Source organism: Apteryx mantelli, chromosome 3 (assembly GCF_036417845.1).
Source record: "Apteryx mantelli isolate bAptMan1 chromosome 3, bAptMan1.hap1, whole genome shotgun sequence".
Classification (NCBI taxonomy): domain Eukaryota; kingdom Metazoa; phylum Chordata; class Aves; order Apterygiformes; family Apterygidae; genus Apteryx; species Apteryx mantelli.
Genome location: NC_089980.1, coordinates 68,194,744 through 68,216,780, shown reverse-complemented (window position 1 = coordinate 68,216,780; position 22,037 = coordinate 68,194,744). Strand labels below are relative to the sequence as shown.

Here is a 22,037-nt window from a genome sequence, read left to right as displayed (position 1 = left end):
TTCTTCTGAATGCAGCCATTGTGATTTACCCTTAAGTCACCATTGGACACTATTTGGTCTTTTTATACATCATGGCATTCGAACCTCTTTGAGTGTTTTCTTTCTCATCAAATGCCCTGTCTTGAAAAGCTGTTAAAGGCCCAGATCTGCTGTAGCTGCATGACCATGCAATGAGAAAGGGCAATATTGAGATTGATACTGAGGGTGTGAAGTGTACAGAAATCCCCAGGATCTATGTTTTATGACCATAAATCTTATGAAACCACATTGGGGACAGTTGGCACCATTCCAGCTTGGTGGCACTTTATACTGTCTAAAAAAAAAGACCATGCAGACAAATGTTGCAGAGCTGATAATGATTTATTCTGCTGTTATTTAAGCCTGCCTTAAAAAAAAAAAAAACCTTCATAAATTATCTTGATCCAGACTGTCCCCACTTTTACATCTACCAAAGCCTGTCCTACAACTTTCCAGGGGCTGAGCGATCTCCATTGGCATTGCTTTCCTTGGACACTCCAGACACTGTCTTCCTCTGGAATCAAGGATGTGCCCGGTCAGAGTATTTGGAGATTCAGCAGGCTGACATCAGATTTGGGAAGATGTTGAAAAGCAAGGGAAGGTGGAAAGATCACCTTTTTAGGAGTAATTAGTCAGAAGAGAGAAAACTGTCCTAAGTAGTACTCTCTATTCTTCCTACCATTTCTTCAGTCAGTTCAGTAGGGTCTGGGGTCTCAGTGGATGAGAGTCAAAAGTAAGGCAACTTCAGGACACTGTTGAAGAACTGCACTAGCATGAGAATGCAACCAAAAAACAAAACCCTGGGATACCATGCATGGACTCAAGTAGTACTCCAGAAGAGCTTGTTTCTCCTATAGTTTCTGTATTGTATCTGGCAGCCCTGTGCAGATGTCTTGTGTACCCTGTGTCTCAGACATCACCTACATACATCTGTTCACACTTCTGTGACTCACCCAAATTGATTAGCTCTAGGTATTCCTGATTTAAAACAGAGACAATGTATTGTATGCAAGAGAAAGTGCAAAGCAGAGTTTTCTGGCCAAAGGAGTACTTGTTTTTCTTATACATTCAATGTTCAGATCCAATATTTACTTGCCTTACTGAAGTTTGAGCCAATTTTTTGACAAGGGTCTGGTGCATCCCAATTAACTAATAACTGACTTGCTTCACTGCTGCTGAGTTTCAGTTTTAGTTCAGTGTGGTCATCCACAGAATCTCCAAAATATTTTGGTGCGTTTTCTTCTTTTTTAAAAAGTAAAGCAGTCTGCTCTAGACATAGGACTACCAATGTGGCACTCATTCACATTTTTAAAGCTTCATTAAAGGCATCACCTTCCAATCTTCTGCAAAATTCTGTTGCATTATCACCATTGTGACTCATATTCTGATAGGAGCTAGGTTAGCATGGTTTCATGTACTTTCTGATTATGCTTAAATGTTACCAGGCTGCAGTCTTTGTGCCTTGACGGTTTATACCTAATGATTCTCTTATTGCTGAAAGCCTCAGAGCTGCCCATAGTAATAAATGATGCATTTCTTTTTATTTCATATTTTGGATCATTTACTTAATCACAAACCTAATTAAAAAAAAAGAAAGAAAAAAGGCAGAAAAAGAGAAAAAACAAAGAAGGAGAAAAAAGCAAAGAAAAAAGAAGAAAAAAGGAAAGAAAAAGAAGGAAAGAAAAAGGGAAAGAAAAAAATAAAAAAGAAAAAAGGACAGAAAAAAGAAAGAAAACAAGGAAGGAAATCATGGAAAGAAAAAAAGAAAGAAAAAGGAAAGGGAAATTAAGAAAAGAGAAAAGAAGGTGTCGCGTGAAAGGGAGGGAAGGAAGGCCCTTCCTTATCTTTGTAATTTACGTTTGCCTGCCAGAGGACTTTCCCTGAGTCAGTTTGACAAAGTAAAAAAGAATAAGATTTTATTAAAGCAACAGATACAACAGGTTCAGGAATTGCCATTGATAAATGCACTGGCTGCTACAAATTTTCTTTCTATGACCTCAAACTAACAATTAAGCGCTTTCAATAATAATATATTTTCCCAGGTAACGTCCGACATTTGTCAGAAGCACAAGTCTTACCAAAGAGGTGGTGTCCCTGTTTGGGGGAGGGGAGAAGGAGGCTCGCTCGTCAGCAATCTCCAGTGAACAGGTCGGGGGTTCAGTTTTCTTCCCTTCCAAAAACTTTAGTGAGCTATCCTCTGTTTTATAGTTGCTGAAGGTGGGATGTGGAAGTGCGGCAGACATACTTCATTGGCCAGATTGCCATTTGCGCAGTTGTTGGGGGTATGCCCCCCTTATTTACATATTGTTATGAAGCAAAGGGCATGTTTTTTAATATTTACATGAAATTTAAATTCCTTTAAGAAGATGACAAGTAACACCAAATTTCCTCAGCTGAAGTTAAAATGGATTTAGCTGGAAAACCTCGGCAGAAGCCTTTTAGATTCTATATCCTAACATTACTAGTCAATGTCATGGACCTAAGTCAGTTGACTCCAGTAAAGTTCTGGCCCTAAATACTTGAAGTACAGCTGATTTTGAACCATGGAAAGATCTGACATATCCACAGACTTCTGAGCACATGGTTCCTCCAGTTCTCACTGTTCCCAGTGCCTATATGACACTAGTCTTTTGAAAGGTCAGAGAACATGCCCTACATGTGGTCAGCTTTGTTATTCTGCAAAAGTGTATATCTGGGCAGCCATGACATATTCTGAGATTAATCCACTAGTCTTCAATGTCCATTCTGTAATTATGCGCTTGATGAAACATAATTCTTCCTGGTTGTTTTATATCTGTTGCCTGATATTACTTTCGAGAACTGAGGATATCAGATGATAAATAATCATTTCTTATTTCTATTCTCCATGTAAGCTTTTTTTCTTTTTTTAATATTCTATTTTCTTATGCTCTCTCTACTATCTCTTCAATCTTATCTTATAGAGGAGCCATTCTACAACTCTGATTATCCTTGTTGAGCTTTTCTATACTTTTTACTATCTCTTCCAAATTGAGACAACCAGAACTGTCCGCAATATGCAGTTACAGATTTAATCCTATTTCATATATATCACAACAACAATTGTCTCATATAACTTGTGTGAGAATTTTAAATTGAAAAATTGTCATCTGATAACTAACTGTTCCATTAACAAGTCGTTTATATGAGCTGTCAGCACACATACATTAGTATGAACAAGGCAAAGTCACGGATAGCTGTATTACAAGTGAAAATGAAGTGAACTGAGATCAGCTGAAGACCCTGCTCTTGAGTTTATGTTTTACTTTCATTCAGCATGAATTTGGCTTTCCGGAGTTTACAGATACCAGGAGAGCAGGTGTGCACAGTAACACATGCATTATAAGGCTGTGGCTTTCAGGTGGAATTCTGTCATAATATTGGCAGGCCTTCTCTGCGGTCCTACCTGTGTGCCACAAAGCCATGTATTTGATGTTGCTTTGACACAGCTGTTTGTGATGGTGTGTTACAGGACAGAACGGGGAACTGGTCAGACCCCAAAATCAATATTTTTTGTGCTAATAAATGTTTAGCCAGCTCAACTTCCTTAGCTAAGAGCTAAGCTGCACACAAAGCTCTGTTATCATGACTGAGTAGGTAGTAATAAACTGGGACAAGAGATGGAGAAGAAATGGAAAAACCTAAGCCAGTAATCCAACAAAATAGTATGCAGGACAAATCAAGGCCTAATCTGTTTTAAAATATGTCTGCAGCACTTTGGTGCATCATATATTTTTAATTTTAAATGAAAGTAGTATCTACCACTGTACCTTTTGGAGAGATAAAAGGAGACATTTTACTAATGGCTAAAGGGAAACACAAGACACACAGACTTTAATACTATGTATGTATAGTGTACAATAACACTGAAAAACATTTTTGTCTTAAATGTATAGCAGAACATAAGTAGTTTAGAGAAATGAATGGGCTGTAAGAATGTAAGGATTTATGTCTGAGATGCTTGCCTAGTTTTCCATGTAAGCATGGGATCGAATCATGGAGGTCCCATTTAGCAGGGATGTAGGAGTTTTCTCATGTAGCATGCCAAAGCGTGGAGTTCAATGGGGAGTTAAGCCACCTCTAGACTTGCCTGTAGCAGAGTTTTCACTGAGTATCTTTGTCAGTCTACTAAATACTTCTGGGTGATGTGGGAGGACTGATGTCTTGTTTGAGGTAAACAGACGCTCGCTTACAGTTCTGACTGAGCCACTGAACCTGGAATTATCTAGTAAAATAACCTGGAATGCAAATATATAAATTTTGATGAGATAGAAGTGTTAATGAAGCAGATGAAATGATCATGGATGAAAGACAAAAGATGAGACACTGTGGAAATGGGAGGAGATGGCATCTAGTAAAACCTGTGCTTGCTATGCATAGTCTTATTTTGTAATACATATTCATATGGTATCCATTTTCAACAGAAATATAGTGCTTCTGTTTAATGCCCTTGCGAAATATAACTGCACAAATCACTGCACGTTAAAATAGAAATTCTCACTATGTTTATCTGCATATCTTTTTACTTCATTTTATAATGTGAATTGAGTGCCTTACATTCTTTGAATATAAATCAATGATCTTGAATGAGTTAATATAATATTGCAGCATGCAACGGACAATTACTGTACAAGGGAAAACGTTTTACAGTGCACTATAAATTTGTTATGTGAAAAAGATACTCAGATCTCTAACTGGGGTAGCCTAGCATGCATATCTGTTTAAAAAAATAAAGCCAGTGGGGGAAACGCTAAAACTACCCTAACTCCCACATATAAAAATTAAATACAGTACTGAATAGACACAAAATGAATTCACAAAGCAAAGCTGTAGTTTACTGCAGATGAACAATGCAGTTTTTCTCTGAGAACACAGAAACTCATTACTGCATGGCATTTAATTCATAATGTAAATAAATGAGTGTTATGTTTTCAGGGACATTCTTGATCATGTGCCTCACAATAGCTTCCAGAGCACACTGGAATCAGGACTAGGATTATATCTATGCTGGTGGAAGCTGTGTTGTTTCTTTTTCTCATGCGTCTGGAGAACTTGCTAGTCATGTACATATGTTTGTTTCTGTTTGAAACTCCTATTTTGGTTGATCTGAATGACTTCATCTATTTGGATGAGGAAGAGCTCTTAGCTTTGGGAACTGGGGAGAACGCTGAAGCTTTAGTGCTTAGTTGGGCCCAAAAGTCTTAACAGAAGCAGATCAAACCCCAGGTGGATCTAACTTTGAAGCTGGTCCTGCTTTGGGCAGGGATTGGACCAGGCTACCTCCAGAGGTCCCTTCCAACCTATAGGATCTTGTGATTCTATGTTACATTGCTCATTTTTTAGGAGGCACAGCTTTGGCCCAGTGAGTAATATTATTTGAGAATGGCAGAGGGAAATTCTGATCTAAAGTAATACCTAGGTGAAGAGATAAAATATGCAGAAGCAACTGCAACATAGTCTCTGAAATGCAAAAATGAATACAGCAAATAGAAAAAGGGTTGCTTTCATTTAGCTTCTATCACTTTGGGCCAGATTGCACTGCCATCAGAGAACTTGCCTTATAAATGGTCTATCAGTCAATTGATCTTTGGATTATGTTGCTACTTGGTAAGGATAATGGAATGTGTCCTTACATGACCTGAAGTGAGACTTGACCAACTTTTCAGATTCCTGGACAGTATGGGCAGCATGGGTGATGACATTTAAAGTTCAAGTTGTCCATTAATATCCTGTTAAGATGCTGTTTTCAAGTGCTTATAACTACAGCTATACAGTAGGCAAGTGATTTTTTTTTTTTTTTTTGCCAGATATCTGGCAATTGTTGGAAAAAATCATCTTTGAAAAGCACTCATTTTGAGTTAAATAAAAGGTTTGGCCTCCAATGCAGACCTTTTTCACATTCAAAGAAGCGGCAGAACATTTCTAAGATTTTTTACACTGAAATATTCATTTTGGAAGAGTGGACAGACTTAAAGAAAGTAAGCCCAGAAAGTGTAACGTAGAAAAAGGGAGATATGTCACTACTGAAAGGTAATCTGAAAGCTCACAGAAAGCCTACTGTCTCTAACCACTTCCTTTCTTTACTTTAAAGATCCCTAACATCTTAAATTAGGCATGGCACATGACTAGGACTTCACCAGTCTTATTAAAATTGAGAAAATATTAATTTTTAAATCAGTCTGATAGAGCTGGTCAATTTTGAATACTTTGAGTTACTTTTGAGAAATTTTAAATTTAATATTTTGATCTTAATTTTTTATCCAAACACTGATGATTAAAAATAATCAATAGAAATGAAAGCCCTTAAAGAGCTTTCTCTGGTTGAATCTGCTTTTTTTTTTTCCTGCCAAAGTCGTCATCAAAGAAAAGTGCCCAACTCTGTTTATAATTTTGTCTCCTTGGAGTCACTTCAATTTTTCTATTCTTTTGCCTGCTCTAAGTTGATGTGTTTGGGAAAGTTTGAGCACAACACTATTTTTCAGAGTAAAGATTTTGGAGGCAGAAGAGAAGGGATGGATTTTGTTTGTCTGCTTTAAATTCTTAGAGCCATTTCACTGAGAGCATTTCACTCTGAGACCTAGGTGTGCTGTCAACCTGGTAAATGTGGCTGATTTTTTTACTAATCTTAGCTTAGGTTGTTTACCTCTAAGGGGATGAACACTCCATGAAAAGATCTCTCCTGACAGTGAGATACACTATGGTGGGGAATGTACGTATTGAATTGAGGGGATTTATTTCTCCCTTGCCATTACTCCTTCTTTCTACTTTCTGGTTCCCTTCTCTGACTGCCAGACAGAGCACAGAGCTCATGATGGGGAGACGGACAGGCTTGAGAAGACCAGGTAATCCCTATAGTATTCGTGCCTCATTGGAACCAGTCTCTGGTTCTGAGTCTCAATATCACTTTGGTAGGAAAAACTGTGTGCAAAAAAACCCTACTGTATCTTCCAGGAGTGCTGTCTCATAGAAATGGCAGTCTACTATCAGTTATTCTATTAACTGAAATAGAAGAGGTCTGGTCATTTTAAAACTTCTGATAAATGTTGTGATGGACACTGTGGTTCTACGTGATAGAATTTGTTTCCTTAAGATTAATGCACTTTTATCTGCTGTTTCCTACATTTTTAATAGTAACACTTGCAAAGTCAAACATTCAAAGAGTGAGGGGAAAGTGGATACAGTTTCCCAAGGATGCCTGCAGACAGTGCTCAGAGAACAAACCAGTGCTTCACAGTTAGACATTGTTGTCTACAGAACCTTTGCTTCATCTGGTAGAGAAAATGGAAGGACTGTTGTTAATGAGACAGAAGGCTGTCAGATATGCCTTAACACTGTCCTGTGGACTGGTTTCCATGCTTGTTCCTGCCACACAAATCTGATGGAGATATTGAGCAAGTAATATAAATGACACTATTGAATGTTACTCTTGACAGGTCACTAACGTTGCCTGGAAGCCTGCAGATACAGTCAGTGAGATCTGTAATTGGAGCATATAAAATTAAATGCTAACGTGCCTGAAAAGCCAGTCCTGCAGCATCTCAAACTGGGCATCCTAATTTAATGTGCACTTGTGATATTAATGTCACTTTGCTACATTCCTCTCTGTGGAAAATGGGAATATTGTAATAAAGCAAACATATCCCAGAAAGGTTAAACTCATTTTGAAGCCCTGAGATGCCGCAGGGATGATTCTCAAAGAAAAGACCATGAATAAATTAGTAATTTTGTGTTCAGAGAAATGTTTAACTACCATGCAATAAATAAGCCATGGAGTTGCATGATGAACAAAGGGAGATGATGAAAAGATATCCAACCTACACTAAATGAGCCCGAGTGCCTGTAAAAAGAAAGCATAGCCTCATAAATGTGGTGTCTTGCATAAAGCAGGCAAATTACGGTTGCACAGATAAATGTAAGGAAATGCAAACATGAAGTTGGAGTTCACGACTTTGTAATATCTTAATAGTTTGTAATTAAATTTTGTTGCATGAAATTAAATTTCTCTGTTAACAGAAAGATCAAGAAATTCATGGTGGCCTGAGGCGGTAAAAGCTGCAGTTCCATTAATAGTGGGCAATTGTATAACAAATGAAGAAGCTACAAGTTTATTACACAGGTCATATATGTAATGGTTTGGGGATCTTGCACTTCTTACTGCTGGTCAGTTTGAGGAAAGCAGTAAGGCAATCTTTTCTAAGTCTCTCCGTCTCTCTCTCTCTCTCTCTTTCTCTCTCTTCCCCCCCCCCCTTCTCTCTTTCCAGAAGTTGTCTGCTGCAGCACCTCCATTAGCCCATTACATCTTTGATTTCTCTCACCTTCTAGACTGAAAGGACTGTTAAAAATTGCTCAATTTATTCAAGAATAGATTAAACTACTATGGGTATGTACCTTCTCACAAACACTTAATAAATACCGTGTTCATTTTCAGATATTTCTTCACTGACTCATGCCCAAATTCAGAGTGTAGTGCAGTGTAATATATACATTTATATCCACCTGCACCTTGTTACACTGTGATAAGGAATGATAAAGATGGGGCATAAGCTTAGGATGACCCTTGTATTCATGAGTAAAAGCACAAGCCCAAGGAAGAAAGTTTCAGCATAAACTTAAGTTTTAACAGAGGTTTTCTGTTAAAATTTTATTAGCCAAAGTGCTCCTGTGTGACTGTCTAAAATTTAGCATCTGATATTCATTCAAAGGCTCTAGTCATCTTCAGCACGTCTACCTGAAATAGTTTTTCTTCAAATGAGTAACCTGACTGATGGACCTAAACTTCAGTACGCGTATTTTAAAATGTCATCCTTGACTTCTATATTGAGAATTCCCCACTTGAAACTCCCCAGCTGTCTCAACAACTGTAAGAAAATTAGTATTAAGCTGGCACTTTAAAAGTATACAGAAGTTACATTCGTACAAAATGGTGTTGATTGCAATTGTAATTACCACTATTTTCAACTCTTCAACGGTTCCTGTCTCTTTCATTCTTTTCCCCCTTAGAGTCTTTGCTACGCTTGCAAGCAAATCATTGAAGCAAACCTTTATTATAAGTCTGTTGAATTGCTATTGCAAATTTCATTGCTCTTGATGAGACACAGAGATCCTTTTGCAGAACACATTCCCACTCAGACTACTAGAGCACAGGCTGCATATTTTTCTTGTGGCCAGTACGAAAGTGTTAGTGATGAGCAATTCTTATTCTAATTAGCTGACAGAATCAGGTAAGAAGTGAGACTGTTCTTTTCAATAGGCATATGCTGGTTTTTTTGCTTTTTCAAACTTGGAAATGAGAAAATATAAAAGAGTATTCAAAGAAAGGGTTATAGCATATGAGTGGGATAAAATAGAGAAATCAAGATTTTAGAATATTATTTTTGTTTTAAAACATATAGAAGAGATTCCTTTGTCTTAAGCAAAGGAGGAAACAATTACCAGGAGATTCATTGATTATTACTGAAGTTACTGTTCAGAAAATAAAATTATAACAAGTTCATTCAATTTTTTCTTCAGTCTTCTTCAGCCTTTCAAATTCTTGTCACATAGCTTCAGAAATGGAATCGATAAATACTTATAGAACAAGGATTACAAGGCGATTCCTCATGCATATCACAATGAATAAGAAAGGACCCCCCCCATCAGCACATTTTCTTATAAGCATTCATGTTGTGTGATTGTTGCTTTCCTCAATGTAAAAGGAACAGAAATAAAATTAGTCATCTACTGACACCTTGAAAGGGATTCAGATTCTTAAGAATGAGCTTTTGTGGCCATTTTAGATGCCTTAGGATATCTTCCCTGACCTCCAGTTGCTGCTCCAGCATACTGCAAATCTTCTGGAGTTCTTCTGTCACATCTGCCATCTGATTTCCTAGATATCCCTAGGGCATTTCAAATAGGACCAGTTGCTTAAGTTTAGGCACCTGAATCCCACCATTCAAGTCCGTAGGACTGTGATGCTCTAGCTAGAACAGTGTGTTCTCAGTAGGGAACAGGAAACTTTCTGCTGAAATTATTTTGAGGGACAGATGGGTTTTCACTAAGTGACACTAACTGCAGGAAATGTCAACCTCTCAAAGCAGATTACTTGAACTTTTTAAAATAAATACAAAAGAAAGAGAAAGGAGTATTTTTTGACGGAAGCTTAACAATTTTTAACAAAAAAAGCTAACATTTGCTTTGAAAAAGAAAGCCATTTTAATGGAAAAAATTACTATGCTTTAGTAAGGCAAATGTACTCCTATCGTTATTTACTAATATCCCTGTTAAAGTTAACTGATTTAGATAACCTCTTTCCATAGCCATGTTGTCATAACCAATTGTGAGGGTAAGTGGTACGTGTCCACCAAGGCCAATCAAAAAGCTGTAAATGTTTCCAGCTTTGTTGTAAAACAACCATGACCAAAATCACATGCCTTTGTAGCTTAACAATAACACTGGGACTTGAAGCTATTACTGTGTAGCAGAGATTCAATGTGTCAGACTGCTAAGGAAACAGGAAAAAAACATTCAGCATGACTCTGAGGAGACTAAGAAACATTAGTTAAATAAATGATTTCATAAAAATACATTTGACTGTGATAATCATAGAAAATTAAAGTGATATATATATATATATAAGGAGGGAAATCCCTTCTGTTTGGCAAGAGATTTTGGAGATACCCAGTCTTCAGTGCAGCTAAGGCTTGGATCTCTAGGTTTGCAGAAGTGGTTAGATGGACACGCCCTGTCAGGGATATCAGTGCCATAATCTACATTACCTGGTCCTTCATGTAGAAGTGATTTCTGTTTTTTCTCTACTTTTCTTCTCTTTTTGAGTCTTGAGCAGCTTTCATATTTAGATCCTGCTCTCTCCACTGAGCTGGGCAGAGAAAGGAGAGGAAGACTTTAGTATCCACAGTGTAAAATTTCATGTTGCATTTTTTGCACAGCTTCAAGCATGCATTTATGAAGAGGTGTAGCAAGTCTACAACTGGGTAAATCATATTTTTGATTCACTGGTAATAATAACTGTTTTGTGTAGAGGAAAGATGTTGGTGAATCCTGAGCTTTAATCTCAATTTTAGGTATAGTTCATTTTCGTATCAGCTTAGGAGGATACTTCAGAATCGTTGGGAGCTTTATGTCAAATCGTGAAAATGTTGTTCTTCAACAAAAAAAAGGAATTAATTTTTCTCTTTGTTTTGTTGGTGTTCACTTCCTTCCCAGGATAACAAATACGTCTACCAAACACCTGCTATCAAGGAAGCAACACATTTTGCAGAAAAAAAATGTTGTATGAGAGAACTATGCTCAGTTTTAGGCAAGGCTGGCACTTATGATGCTCACAGTAAGACAATTACAGGGTAATTAAATTTCTTATTCTTAGGATGACCATTCATTTTGTCTAGACTTCCCAGCGAATAACTGGACACACTACTCCAGGTGTGGCCTCATCAGGGCTGAGTAGAGGGGGGGGATCACCTCCCTCGACCTGCTGGCAACGCTCTTCCTAATGCAACCCAGGATACCATTGGCCTTGGCCACAAGAGCACATTACAGGCTCATGGTCAACTTGTTGTCTGCCAGGACACCCAGGTCCTTCTCTGCAGAGCTGCTTTCCAGCAGGTCAGCCCCTAGCCTGTACTGGCACATGAGGTCATTCCTCCCTAAATGCAGGACCCTGCACTTCCCTTTGTTGAACTTCATGAGGTTCCTCTCTGCCCATCTCTCCAGCCTGGTGAGGTCCCTCTGAATGGCAGCACAACCATCTGGTGTATCAACCACTCCTCCCAGTTTTGTATCATCAGCAAACTTGCTGAGAGTGCACTTTGCCCCATCACCCAAGTCACTGATAAAGAAGTGGAACAGGATTGGGCCCGGCATTGACCCCTGGGGTACAATGCTAATTACTGGCATCCAACAAGACTGTTCACCATTGATCACAACCCTCTGAGCTCTGCCATTCAGACACTTTTCAATCCATCTCACTGTCTGCTCCTGCAGCCCTTACTTCCTCAGCTTGTCTGTGGGGATGTTATGGGAGGCAGTGTGGAAATCCTTACTGAAGTCGAGGTAGACAACATGCACTGCTCTCCCCTCCTCGACCCAGCCCACCCTTCCATCGTGGAAGGCTATCAGGTTGCTTACGCATGATTTCCCTGTTGGGAATCCATGCTGACTGCTCCTGATCCCCTTCTTGTCCTTCATCTGCTTGGAAATGGTATCCAGCATCAGCTGCTCCATCACCTTTCCAGGGATCGAGGGGAGGCTGTCTGGCCTGCAGGTCCCTGCATCCTCCTTCTTGCCCTTTGGGAAGACTGGAGTGACACTTGCTTTCTTCCAGTCCTCGGGCTCCTCTTCCAGTCGCCGTGACCTTTCCAAGAGGATGGAGAGTGGCCTTGCAATGACACTGGCCAGCTCCCTCAGCACTCAGGGGTGCACCCCATCAGGGCCCACGCACTTGTGGATGTCCACTTTGCTTAAGCCATCCCTCGCCCCATCCTCCTCCCGCAAGGGAAAGCCTTCCTTTCTCCATAACTTCTCCCTGCTCTCTGGGACCTGGGATTCCTAGCCTTCCCAGCCCTAGCCCTGCACGCTCCAGCAAGGTGCCTCTACTCCTCCCACGTGACCTGTCCCTGCTTCCCCCCTCTGTATGCTCCCTTCTTAGGTCTGAGTTCTGCCACAAGCTCCTCATTCAGCCATGCAGCTCCCCTGCCCCCTTTGCTCAACTTCCTCCTCTTTGCCATGGACCGTCTGGGAGCTTGCAGGAAGTGATCCTTGAACATCAACCAGCTTTCTTGGAGCCCTCTTCCTTCTCGGGCCCTATGCCGGGGCACAGTTCCTCATGGAGCAACACAACCTCGGGCACCAGCGAGCTGCAGGCTCTTGTTCTGCCACACACATCTCAGCCACTTGATTTTGGGGAGCACCTGCAGCAAGAGCCCTTTGGCATCCACTCGAGAGCCAAGCATCAGTGAAGGCTGAGGGAAAGACCATCCCTGCAGGTTTCACTGATGTTTGGGCTGCAACTCCTATGCAGACTGCACACACGGGAATTTCCATTTTGGTATCTGTAGGCAAGCATTGACATGAGCCTGCCTAATCTCCTGCGGAGCCTGCATCGGAGTCTCTGCACACTCCTGGGATGGACCTGAGTGGAGGTGGCATTCAGCTGCCTGAAAGTCGGTGCCTACAGGCATTTGGGTATCACAGGGCACCGCAAGGACTTGTTGAAGGCATCAGCCACTGGCGGATGCCAGTCCTGGTGTTTAGGCAACTGAATCCTTCCCTCAGCTCTTCTCTGACTGTGACTGGAGCAGAGGTCCCCCCTTCACATGGTCATGCCACATTTAGAGGCCTGGAGTGGAGGTCACTCTAATCGAGAGCTGACCACTACCCTGATGGACTGCAGAGGAACCGTGAACCTTGGGATATAGGGCATGGCCTGGGCCCCGGCTCTCTTGCGGGCACGGGCCCTCCTGCTTGCCCCCTGCAAAGCTGGAGTCCTCCTGTGCACTCCAGCAGCAACGGGGGATGTTGCAGCCATGTGGGGAGGCCTGTGCCTTGCGGGGCTTTGCCTGGCACAGAGGCAGCTGCTGAAGCCAGGAGCTCGACCAGCACCAAGCCCATCTCCTGCCTTGTCCCAGGCACCATTCGCCTGGAAACTGTATGGCATCAGAGGCAGGGAGACTCCCCCTTGCACCTGCGCAGCCCCTGGCCTGCACCCCCCCAGTGCTGCCCGGTGGCCCGGCCGGTGCATCACAATGTGCCGCTGTGGCACCCGGGTGGCCCCAGCCACCAGCACCTGCCCGTGCCCCAGTGCGGCGCTGTGCCGGTGCGGGGCAGCAGGGAGACGCAGGCTCCCAGCCCAGCAGCACTTCCTGGCACAGGGACACTGCTCTGAGCTTTGCGCAGGCCTGACCGGCGCCTGGCACTGCACCATGGGACAGGCCGACTGCTGTGGTGCCCGGGGCGCTCCCAGCCCCGCTCGCAGCACGCAGCGACAGCCCCCGGCCCCTGGCCGTGCGGCTCCTCACGCCGGCCTCGGGCTCGTGGCCAGGGGAGCCTCCCGGCCCCCAATGCCACTCGGCGCCTTCGTGTTGCGCAGGAGTCCCCAGCTCCTCCTCTGCGACTGTGCACAGGTGACCCAGCGCCAGCAGATGAGGGACAGGCACCTCCTGCTCTTCCCTGACGCCATCGCCATCTTCAAGTACGCATAGCAACCACAGCCATCCTTGCCCCTGCCGCCACCGCTTCTGCCACCAGCCTCTGGGCACTGCTCCTCCCTGGAGCTGCTCCTGTCCTAACTTGCGTATCCAATGTGTGGGTGCCCTTTGCTCCCGACAAGGACTTGTGGTCCAAATGACCTGCAGTCTCCTGCAGGGGTGTCCCTACGCTGTGGGTAGGGACACTTTTAAACTCGGGGAGGTGCAAGAGGAAAGGGGCAGGCTGCTGCTTTTGCCATCCTGACCGCAGCTCCTGACGAAGCGCCTGCTGGCATCGCTTGGCAGTAGCGACTTTTCAGAAGTGCCCTGTGCGGGTGTGCTGCCACTGAGGCTCCTTTCTCCCGCGCAAGGCTTGGGGTGGCTGCGCCAAGGCTCTGCCCCGGGACATGACTCTGCCCTGGAGGACTGCTGGGGCTGCCCCCACAGTGGCAACCTCCAAGGCGGTGCTTGCTCTTCCTCCCACCAGATGTGGCTCCACCTTCCTGCTGAAGTACCAGGTGCTTCTCAGCGAGCTCTGGGTGCTGTGCAGGAAGGATGAGGCGGTGTGCGGGCGGGAAGATGAGGAGGAGGTTTTGGGCCTGAAATGCACCAGCACCTTCATCCTCGTGTGGCCCCCCAACCTCTGCGTGGTCACTTTTCGGTGAGTCTTGGGGACATGTGCAGGGCCCTTCCGCGGTGCAGGGCACCATGCTCACGTGCAGTCCTCTCTGGGCCTGGCTGGGGCTCAGGGCAGGCTGTGGGAGAGAAAGTAGAGGCCCCGCTTGGGTTTCAGACGCAGCCACAGGCGGCTCCAGGCATGCACAAGCCACCCGCCCCCACCACCTCCCTGCAGCTCTGCTCAGCCCAGGGATGCTGCGGGGGGGGAACACCACCCGGGGGCTTGGTGTATGGCGGTGTGGAGAGGTGCCAAGCGGGCGAGATGTGTCTGGAGGCCTGTGCCTCTCCAGCTGAGGAGGAGGAGCAGCGGGCTCTGAGGCTGCTTCTCCTTTGCACTGCAGGTCGCAGGAGGTGAAGGAGCTGTGGCTCAACGCCCTCCTCAGGTGAGCAATGCTGGGGATTTCAGCCCGCCTGCGGTGGGCGTCACAGCTGCGGGCGGTGCAGAGCTGCCGGGGGAGCTGCCCGCAGCAATGCAGCCGTGGAGTTGGGGCAAAGGGACACCCCTGCGCAGGGCAGCTCCTGGGCTGCACGGCGGCAGCTGCTTCGCCTTGTGATGGCCAACGAACACCAGCACCCTGGAGCTGGCAGCACAGCTCCTCGCTTGCGTGGATGGGGAGCCTGAGCCGCCGCTTCCCCTTTCCACACGCAGGAGGCCCGGAGGCAGCAGAAGCGGGGCCGTTGCAGAGCAGTGCTGCCAGCCAGCGCTGCGGGAAGGTCTCCAGTGTCCGGGTGGCAGGGAGGTGCTGAGCTGGTGCCGGGGGAGTGAGCAGAGGGGGCTGGCTGTGACCGAGCTCTGCTTTCGTCCCTGCCCTGTGCCCAGGCAAAGCCGAGGAGCCCAGGAGACCCGGGTCACCCGACTCACCTCCCTTCGGCTCCTCATCAAGGTCGTCGGCTTCTACGGTCCCGTAAGTGTCCCGGGGGTTTCCGCTCTGCCCCCAGCACCACGGGGCTTTGGGGAACAGCCCCAGTGACCAGCTGCTCATGTTGGCTCTTTGCTCTCTTGCCCAGTCGGAGTCGCTGACTGCCCGGACTGTCGAGGCCTTGATTTCGGCGGAGGTGAGCAGGGGCTGCCTCTGCCCCGGCCCTGGCTGGGTTCTTGCGGGAGGCATCCAAGTCTCGGGAGGGAAGGTGGCAGGGCCCAAAGCCCTGGAGACACCGGCCACTGCCTCACGGGGCCACCTGGGAGGAGCTCCCCGGGGCCGGGGGGAGCGTGGGACGACAGCCTGTCCCCCTGGGGCCACCTTTGGGCACCTGGTGCAGGGCTGCGCCTGCTTGGCACCCACCAGCCCCCCCAAAACTGCACGGGTCTGGTGGGGGTGGCCGGCTGCAGCAGCAGCCTTTGCCACGAGCACCCCGGTCAGCAGAGAGGCAGGGCCATTCCCGCACCCAAGCGTCTCCCCCGCAGGCGTCGGACACCCTCGCGTTTTCCCTGGAGCTGCTCACACATTTCTGCATCGCTGAAGCAACTCGCTGGCGGCCTTTGCTGCTGCAGGGCGGCTGTGTAACCTGAAGCCGTTTCTTGCAGGCTGGCACCAAGCAGTGCCCTGTCTCGGTCCCATCGGCTCCTGGAGAGGGACTTTGCCACTCGGCTGGTGAGTTTGTAAGAGAAACTGAGGAGCTGCCTTCTCACCTGGCGCTCAACAGCGGCTGAAAAGCAGCAGCCCCTCCGGCCCCTGTGGCCAGCCCTAGCACGGGGGCATGCTCAGACTGCGCAGCCACAGCTGCTGCCGCTGCAAGCTGCCCAAGCGACACATGTGCCTTGCAGCGGTCCCAGAAACCTCTGCCATGCCTGTAACCGCTGCGCATGTTCAAACACCCCACGGTTCTTGCTGTGTGCCCTGTGTGTTCCCACTTTCTGAGAGGGAACGGTCACTAGATGGTCAAGAAAGCAGGAAAGCTGGTGTGCTCAGAGGGATGGTCCCCGTTTTAGAGCTGAGCTGGTTCTTCCCTCAGCAAGGCCTTTGTTGTCTTTCCGTTTCCCCCGTTGGGGCGGAGTCGCTGTTTCCGCACCCAGCTCTGCTCTTCCTTCGGCCTCCCACGGCACTGCACGCACACAACAGGCAGCAGAGCTCTCTCCCCCTGCCTTTTTCACCCGACTTTTGCTTTCCGCTTGCTTGCAGCAGATGGGACGAAGAAAAGAAAGAGGCTGATCCCTTGGCCGTTTGCTGGGAGACGACTCTCGGCCAGTGGGGATTGCCCAGGGCAGTCAGACTCTGGCCTCAGGAGCCCTCTCTTTGGCCAGCCTCTGGCTGCTCTTTGTGGTGAAGACGAGACCCTGCCCCAGCCAGTCCAGGTAAGCCAGCCTGGCCATGCAGTTAGCCTGTTGCCGGCTTCTCGTGCGACGCAGCACCCCCAGCACTTGGGCCGTGGCTCTCAGCAGACAGGGAATCGAGGGCTTGCCCTCCACATGCACTTCTCACCGGTAAGGCCTCAAGTTGGCATCCCCTTGCACAAGCCAAAGGGCTCAGGACCACGGGTTTGTGCAGCCTGCACAGCTGCTGCGGGAAGGAACTCTGGAGTGGAGACAAGGCCAGAGCAGGAGGAGGAGAAGCACATCTGCTCCCGAGGGGGCACGTAGGTGGTCTTGCAGAAGTCACCGAAAGGAAGCTCTCAGCAGCGTCACCAGCCAGGGGTTTCTGTCTTTCCCTGAAGAAAGGGGTTGAGAGGGTGGCTTGGGGGGCAGCCAGGTTACTCCCCGGCTAATCTACCTGCAGGGAGAACTAGCTGCGAACCCAAGCAAAGCAGAGTGTGCCTGCGCAGCAAAGACTTGCCTCCGTCTGCGAACAAAGGCTCCCCTGGGGCTAAAGGGCCTTTCGGCACCCACGTAACCCTTCTCCCACCACTGCCTGCCTTTTCCCGCAGGATCTCCTGGCCATCTTGTATAGGGAAGGCCCTGCCACGGAGGGCATATTCCACAAAGCTGCGAGTGAGAAAGCCCACAGGGACTTGAAGGAGGACCTCAGCAAAGGAGAGACCGTTGACTTGGCAAGCAGACCTGTGCACCTGCTGGCAGTAGTCTTGAAGGTGAATTCTTGCGGCTGGCAGCTGTGAGAGCACCTTGCAAACCTGCACGGACCTGCTCGAGTGCCTAGGCAGGTCCCGGGGAAACTCAAAGCTGAAAGCACAGCCCAGCCAAACGACGTGTTTTCCCACCCTTGGGAAAGCTTGGCATTTGTGTTTTCCATCTGCTTTTCAGGTGCCCTGCTTCCGCCACTGCTTTCCTGCCTGCCCCTGGGAAACTCACTTCCTCCTCCTCCTCCTGCTCCTCCTGCTCACCAGCACCCTCCTCAAGGAGGAAGCCTGAGATTTCTGGGTGGACTAAAGGCTGCTAGGCACTTGAGCCCAAGTGCCGGGGATGCTCCCTCTGGGCTCAGGGCTGATGTGCAAAGCCTCACCTCCGTATCTCGCCCTTGCAGGACTTCCTCTGAGGTATCCCCTCCCAACTGCTGTCGGCAGCCCTGTTTGAGGACTGGATGCTGGCTCTGGAGAAGCCCAGCAGGGAGGAAAAGATTGACAAACTGAAAAAGTAAGTGCTGTAGCTAGTCCCAGCGTTATGGAGGGGCTGGCAGAGGCCAGGGCCTTCTCTGGAAATGGGCAGGCTCATGCCAAAACCTGTCCTTTTGATGAGCTTGCTAGTGCGCCTGCTCCACCATGCAGCCACAGGCTTTCATGGGCCTTGGCAAAGCCTCCCGGCACGTCTCCTGACAGCCTCGCCTTTTTTCACACTGGCGAGCTACAGAAAAGCAGGGACTGTGCTGAAAGGCTCGCCTTTCAGGCAAGATCTTGTAACTCGGGATCTTGTACTTAACCACAGGCGCAGCTGCCCTCGGGGATTTCTCAGGAGGACTTGTGTAAAGGAGTGAAAGCAAGCCCAAGCGCTCCTCTCTGGGCAGGATGCACCGTTTGTGAGAGTTTGCTTGAGGCTTGCCCACAGCAAGAAGCAGCGGCCGCTGGCCCCTGAATTCATGGGACGTTTTGCTTGTGCTCACTTAGGGTGGCTGCCAAACTGCCCAGGCCAAATCTCCTCCTGCTCAAGCCCTTGCTCGCTGTGCTCCACCGCATCAGCCAAAACGCAGACACCAGCAGGATGGACTCCAGCAACCTGGCGATCTGCGTTGGGCCCAGCATGCTGAGCCCTGGCACTGACAGCACGCTCCCACTGGAAGTGAGGAAAGAGATGAACGACAAGGTATGTTTTGAGCTCACTAGCGAGCTACCTGCTTTGGGGCACAGCCGAGCCCTCCCCACAGACCCCGCGGCCATGGCAAAAGGTAAACAAAGCAGCACCTGGGAGCATTGGGGGTGCCCCTCAGCTGGCCTCTCTGCAATGGGACAGGCCAATCTCATATTGGAGCTGCAGCCACAGAGCTACAGCTTTCGGGACAGAAACATCCGTGAGGTTCGGGAAAGACTGCTGAGCCCATTTCCAGCCCCTTGCACTGACAGCCCTGGTTTTTTGTGTGCAGGTGACGATGCTGGTGGCTTTCCTCACTGAGAACTGCACGGCAATATTTGGGGAGACACGGCCTTGCCTGGCAGCCCCTCGGCCGAGGAGGCCCACGAGCACACGGGCAGCTCCGCAGGTAGGAGGATGCACTGAGCATTGGCACTGAGCAGGGCTGCTGGTTCCAGCTCTTGAGCCGGGTATGGGCAGACATCTGTGGCAATGTAGAGCAGTGCGGGGGCTTCAAAACCTCATGGCAGTGCTTTCCTGCTGCAACCCTTCCCAGAAGTTCCGAATGACACTCCTGAACTCAACAAAAGGCATCCCAGAGCTTCAACATCTGCACAGCTCTGCTCTTCACAGCCTTGCTCCCTCTGGACTCGAACTGCATTCTCCCCGTGAAGGAGATTGCCCCCGCGGGTACTTGTGTCTCCCGAACTGCTCCTCACAGCCATAGGTGCTGCCAAGGGTGTACCTTGCCATCTGCCCGGGCCACGCGGGCCCACCAGGAAAGTCCCCTTTTCCCTTTGGCGAGCCAGTAAAAACTAGCTAAGAGGCTCTTTCTCCCCACAGGACACCCAGGTGCTGCTCAGCAGGACGCTGCTGCTCATGACAGCCCCGAGCCCAAAGATGGATGCGGCCGCCCAACCTCTGAGAGGCAGCAGCCCCGAGGCAGAAGCCCCGGCGGGAGCGGGACATATGCAACATGCACCTCTGCTCCTCCACTGCCTCATGGGAAAAACGATCCCAGCACCTTGCACAGGAGCTACTCAGAGCCAGCGCTGTCCTTGCAGGAGGGCTCCGAAAAGAGCAGAAGGCACCAGAAAGGCAGCAGAAGTGCGGGCAATGTTGCCGCTGGGCGGCAAGAGCTGAGCTTGGAGAAGGCAGCCCTGGAACAAGCGCCCGCCATCGTGCCTGAACAATCGTCCGGTGGCTCTGCCCCACAAAGGCCCTGCAGCTGCTGCCTGGAGCTCTGCCATCCTGCTTCGCAGGGCCCCTCCGTAATTGCCCTGGGACCTGCTGCCGTTGCCTCTTCCTGCTTGTGGGCCGCCAGAACCATCTGAGCAGCCAGCAGCATCACTGTTGCATGCTGAGCCTGGGGCAGGAGGCATCAGAGCCCCACAGGGTCGTCGTGGGCAGGTATTGAGGCAGATTGGGCTGGCCGGAGGTGCTTTGAGTGTAAGAAACAGGGTGGGCTGGGGGGCAAGGATCAGGAGCTTCAGGCTTGCTTGCATGAGCCAAAAAGAGATCAAGCCTGCAAGGAAACATCCGGGGTTCCTTTCTGAAACAGCTAACCATGGAATGAATGCAAAAAGAAATAGCCGGTGAAAAAGGGAAGGAAGGAAAGAAAGGAAAGGAAAAGGAAAGAAAAAGGAAAGAAAAGAAAGAAAGGAATGAAAGGAAAAAAAGAGAGAAAAAAAGAAAAGGTAAAGAGGGTAAGGTAGGAAAAAAGAAAGAAGGAGAGAGAAAAAAGAAATAACCAAGAAAAGGGGAGAAAGCAAAGGGAACGAAGGGAAAGCAAAAGAAGAGACAAAATGAAAGAGAAGAATGCAAGGGTGGGAACAGGAAAGAGGAGTGAAAAAAGGGAAGAGCAAAAAGGAAAGAGCCAAAAGAAAGAGAAGGAAGGACAAAGGAAGAGAAAAAAGAAAGGAAAGAAAAAGGAGGAAAGAGAAAGAAAGACTGGAGAGAGAAGAAAGGAAGACAAAGGAAAGAGGAAAAGGAAAAGAGAAAAGGAAAGAAAGGAGGAAAGAGAAGAAAGAGAAGAAAGAAAGAGAAAAAGGAAAAGAGAAAATGAGGAAGATAAAAGAAGGAAAGAGAAAAAAGGGAAGGCAAAAAAGAGGAGAAAAATGGAAAGAGTAAAAGGAAAGAGAAAATAAGTCAAGAGAAAAAGGAAAGGAAAGGAATGAAAAGGGAAAGGAGAGGAAAGAAAAAGGGGAAGAGTAAAAAGGACGGAAAAAAGGAAGGAGGAAAGGAAAGGAAAGGAAAGGAAAGGAAAGGAAAGGAAAGGAAAGGAAAGGAAAGGAAAGGAAAAGGGCAGAAAAAGAAAAGGGAAATGGAATGAGAAAAAAGGAAAGTGGAAAAGAGAAAAAGAAGAAAAAGAAACAAGAAACAAGAAAGAAAGAAGGGAAAAAGGAGAAAAAAGAAATGAAGACTGGAAAGAGAAAAAGGAAGACAAAAAATATAAAGAGAAAAAAGGATGGGAAAAAAGGAAAGGGAAAATGAAAGAGAAAAGAGGCAAGAGAAAAAAGGGAAAGGGAAAAGGGAAAGAGAAAAAATGGCTCAAAAAGAAGGAGAGAAAAAAAAAGGAAAGAGAAAAAATGGCAAATAACCCCCCCACACACACACATACACACATGGCCGAAGAAAAGGAAGGAGGAGAAAGAAGAAGGAAAGAGTAAAAAGAGAAGAAAAGAAATAGTGAGGACAGAAGAAAAAATGAAAGGACAAAAAGGAAAGGGAAATACTAAAGAAAAAAGGAGAGAGGAAGAGGAAAGAGAAAAAAGAGAAAAAGGAAAAGAGAAGGAAGGCACAGCATAGAAAGAAAAAAGGAAAATGAAAGAAAATAGAGAAAAGTAGGAAGAAAAAAGGAGAGACAAGAAAGAATCAAAGAGGAACGAAAAAAGGAGAGGCAAAAAGGAAAGAGAAGAAAGAAAGGGAGAAAAGAAAAAGGAAAAAGAAGAGAAAATCGGAAAGAA

The 22,037-nt window shown here is 47.0% G+C and overlaps 1 protein-coding gene and 1 long non-coding RNA gene across 2 annotated transcripts; both read left to right on the top strand.

Annotated features, from left to right (window-relative positions):
- The first annotated feature begins 15,763 nt into the window (after positions 1 to 15,763).
- LOC136991674 (uncharacterized) lies at positions 15,764 to 16,472 on the top strand. Its single transcript, XR_010883886.1, has 3 exons — positions 15,764 to 15,802; positions 15,906 to 15,953; positions 16,423 to 16,472. It is a non-coding gene; the product is annotated as an uncharacterized lncRNA (long non-coding RNA).
- A 688-nt stretch (positions 16,473 to 17,160) lies between these two features.
- On the top strand, positions 17,161 to 20,898 carry LOC136991673 (rho GTPase-activating protein 35-like). The gene is made up of 5 exons (XM_067294762.1): positions 17,161 to 17,190; positions 18,314 to 18,423; positions 18,891 to 19,086; positions 19,364 to 19,480; positions 19,915 to 20,898. The coding sequence occupies exons 2-5, from the start codon at positions 18,371 to 18,373 to the stop codon at positions 20,212 to 20,214; spliced, it is 666 nt and encodes a 221-aa protein (XP_067150863.1). The 5' UTR covers positions 17,161 to 17,190; positions 18,314 to 18,370; the 3' UTR covers positions 20,215 to 20,898.
- Positions 20,899 to 22,037: the final 1,139 nt, after the last annotated feature.

Coding starts and splice junctions, on each gene's coding strand:
- LOC136991673 (XM_067294762.1), top strand. CDS start 18,371: ATGCTGGCTCTGGAGAAGCCCAGCAGGGAGGAAAAGATTGACAAACTG. Junction 19,087..19,363: donor GGAAAGAGATGAACGACAAG/GTATGTTTTGAG, acceptor TTTTGTGTGCAG/GTGACGATGCTGGTGGCTTT. Junction 19,481..19,914: donor GCACACGGGCAGCTCCGCAG/GTAGGAGGATGC, acceptor TTCTCCCCACAG/GACACCCAGGTGCTGCTCAG.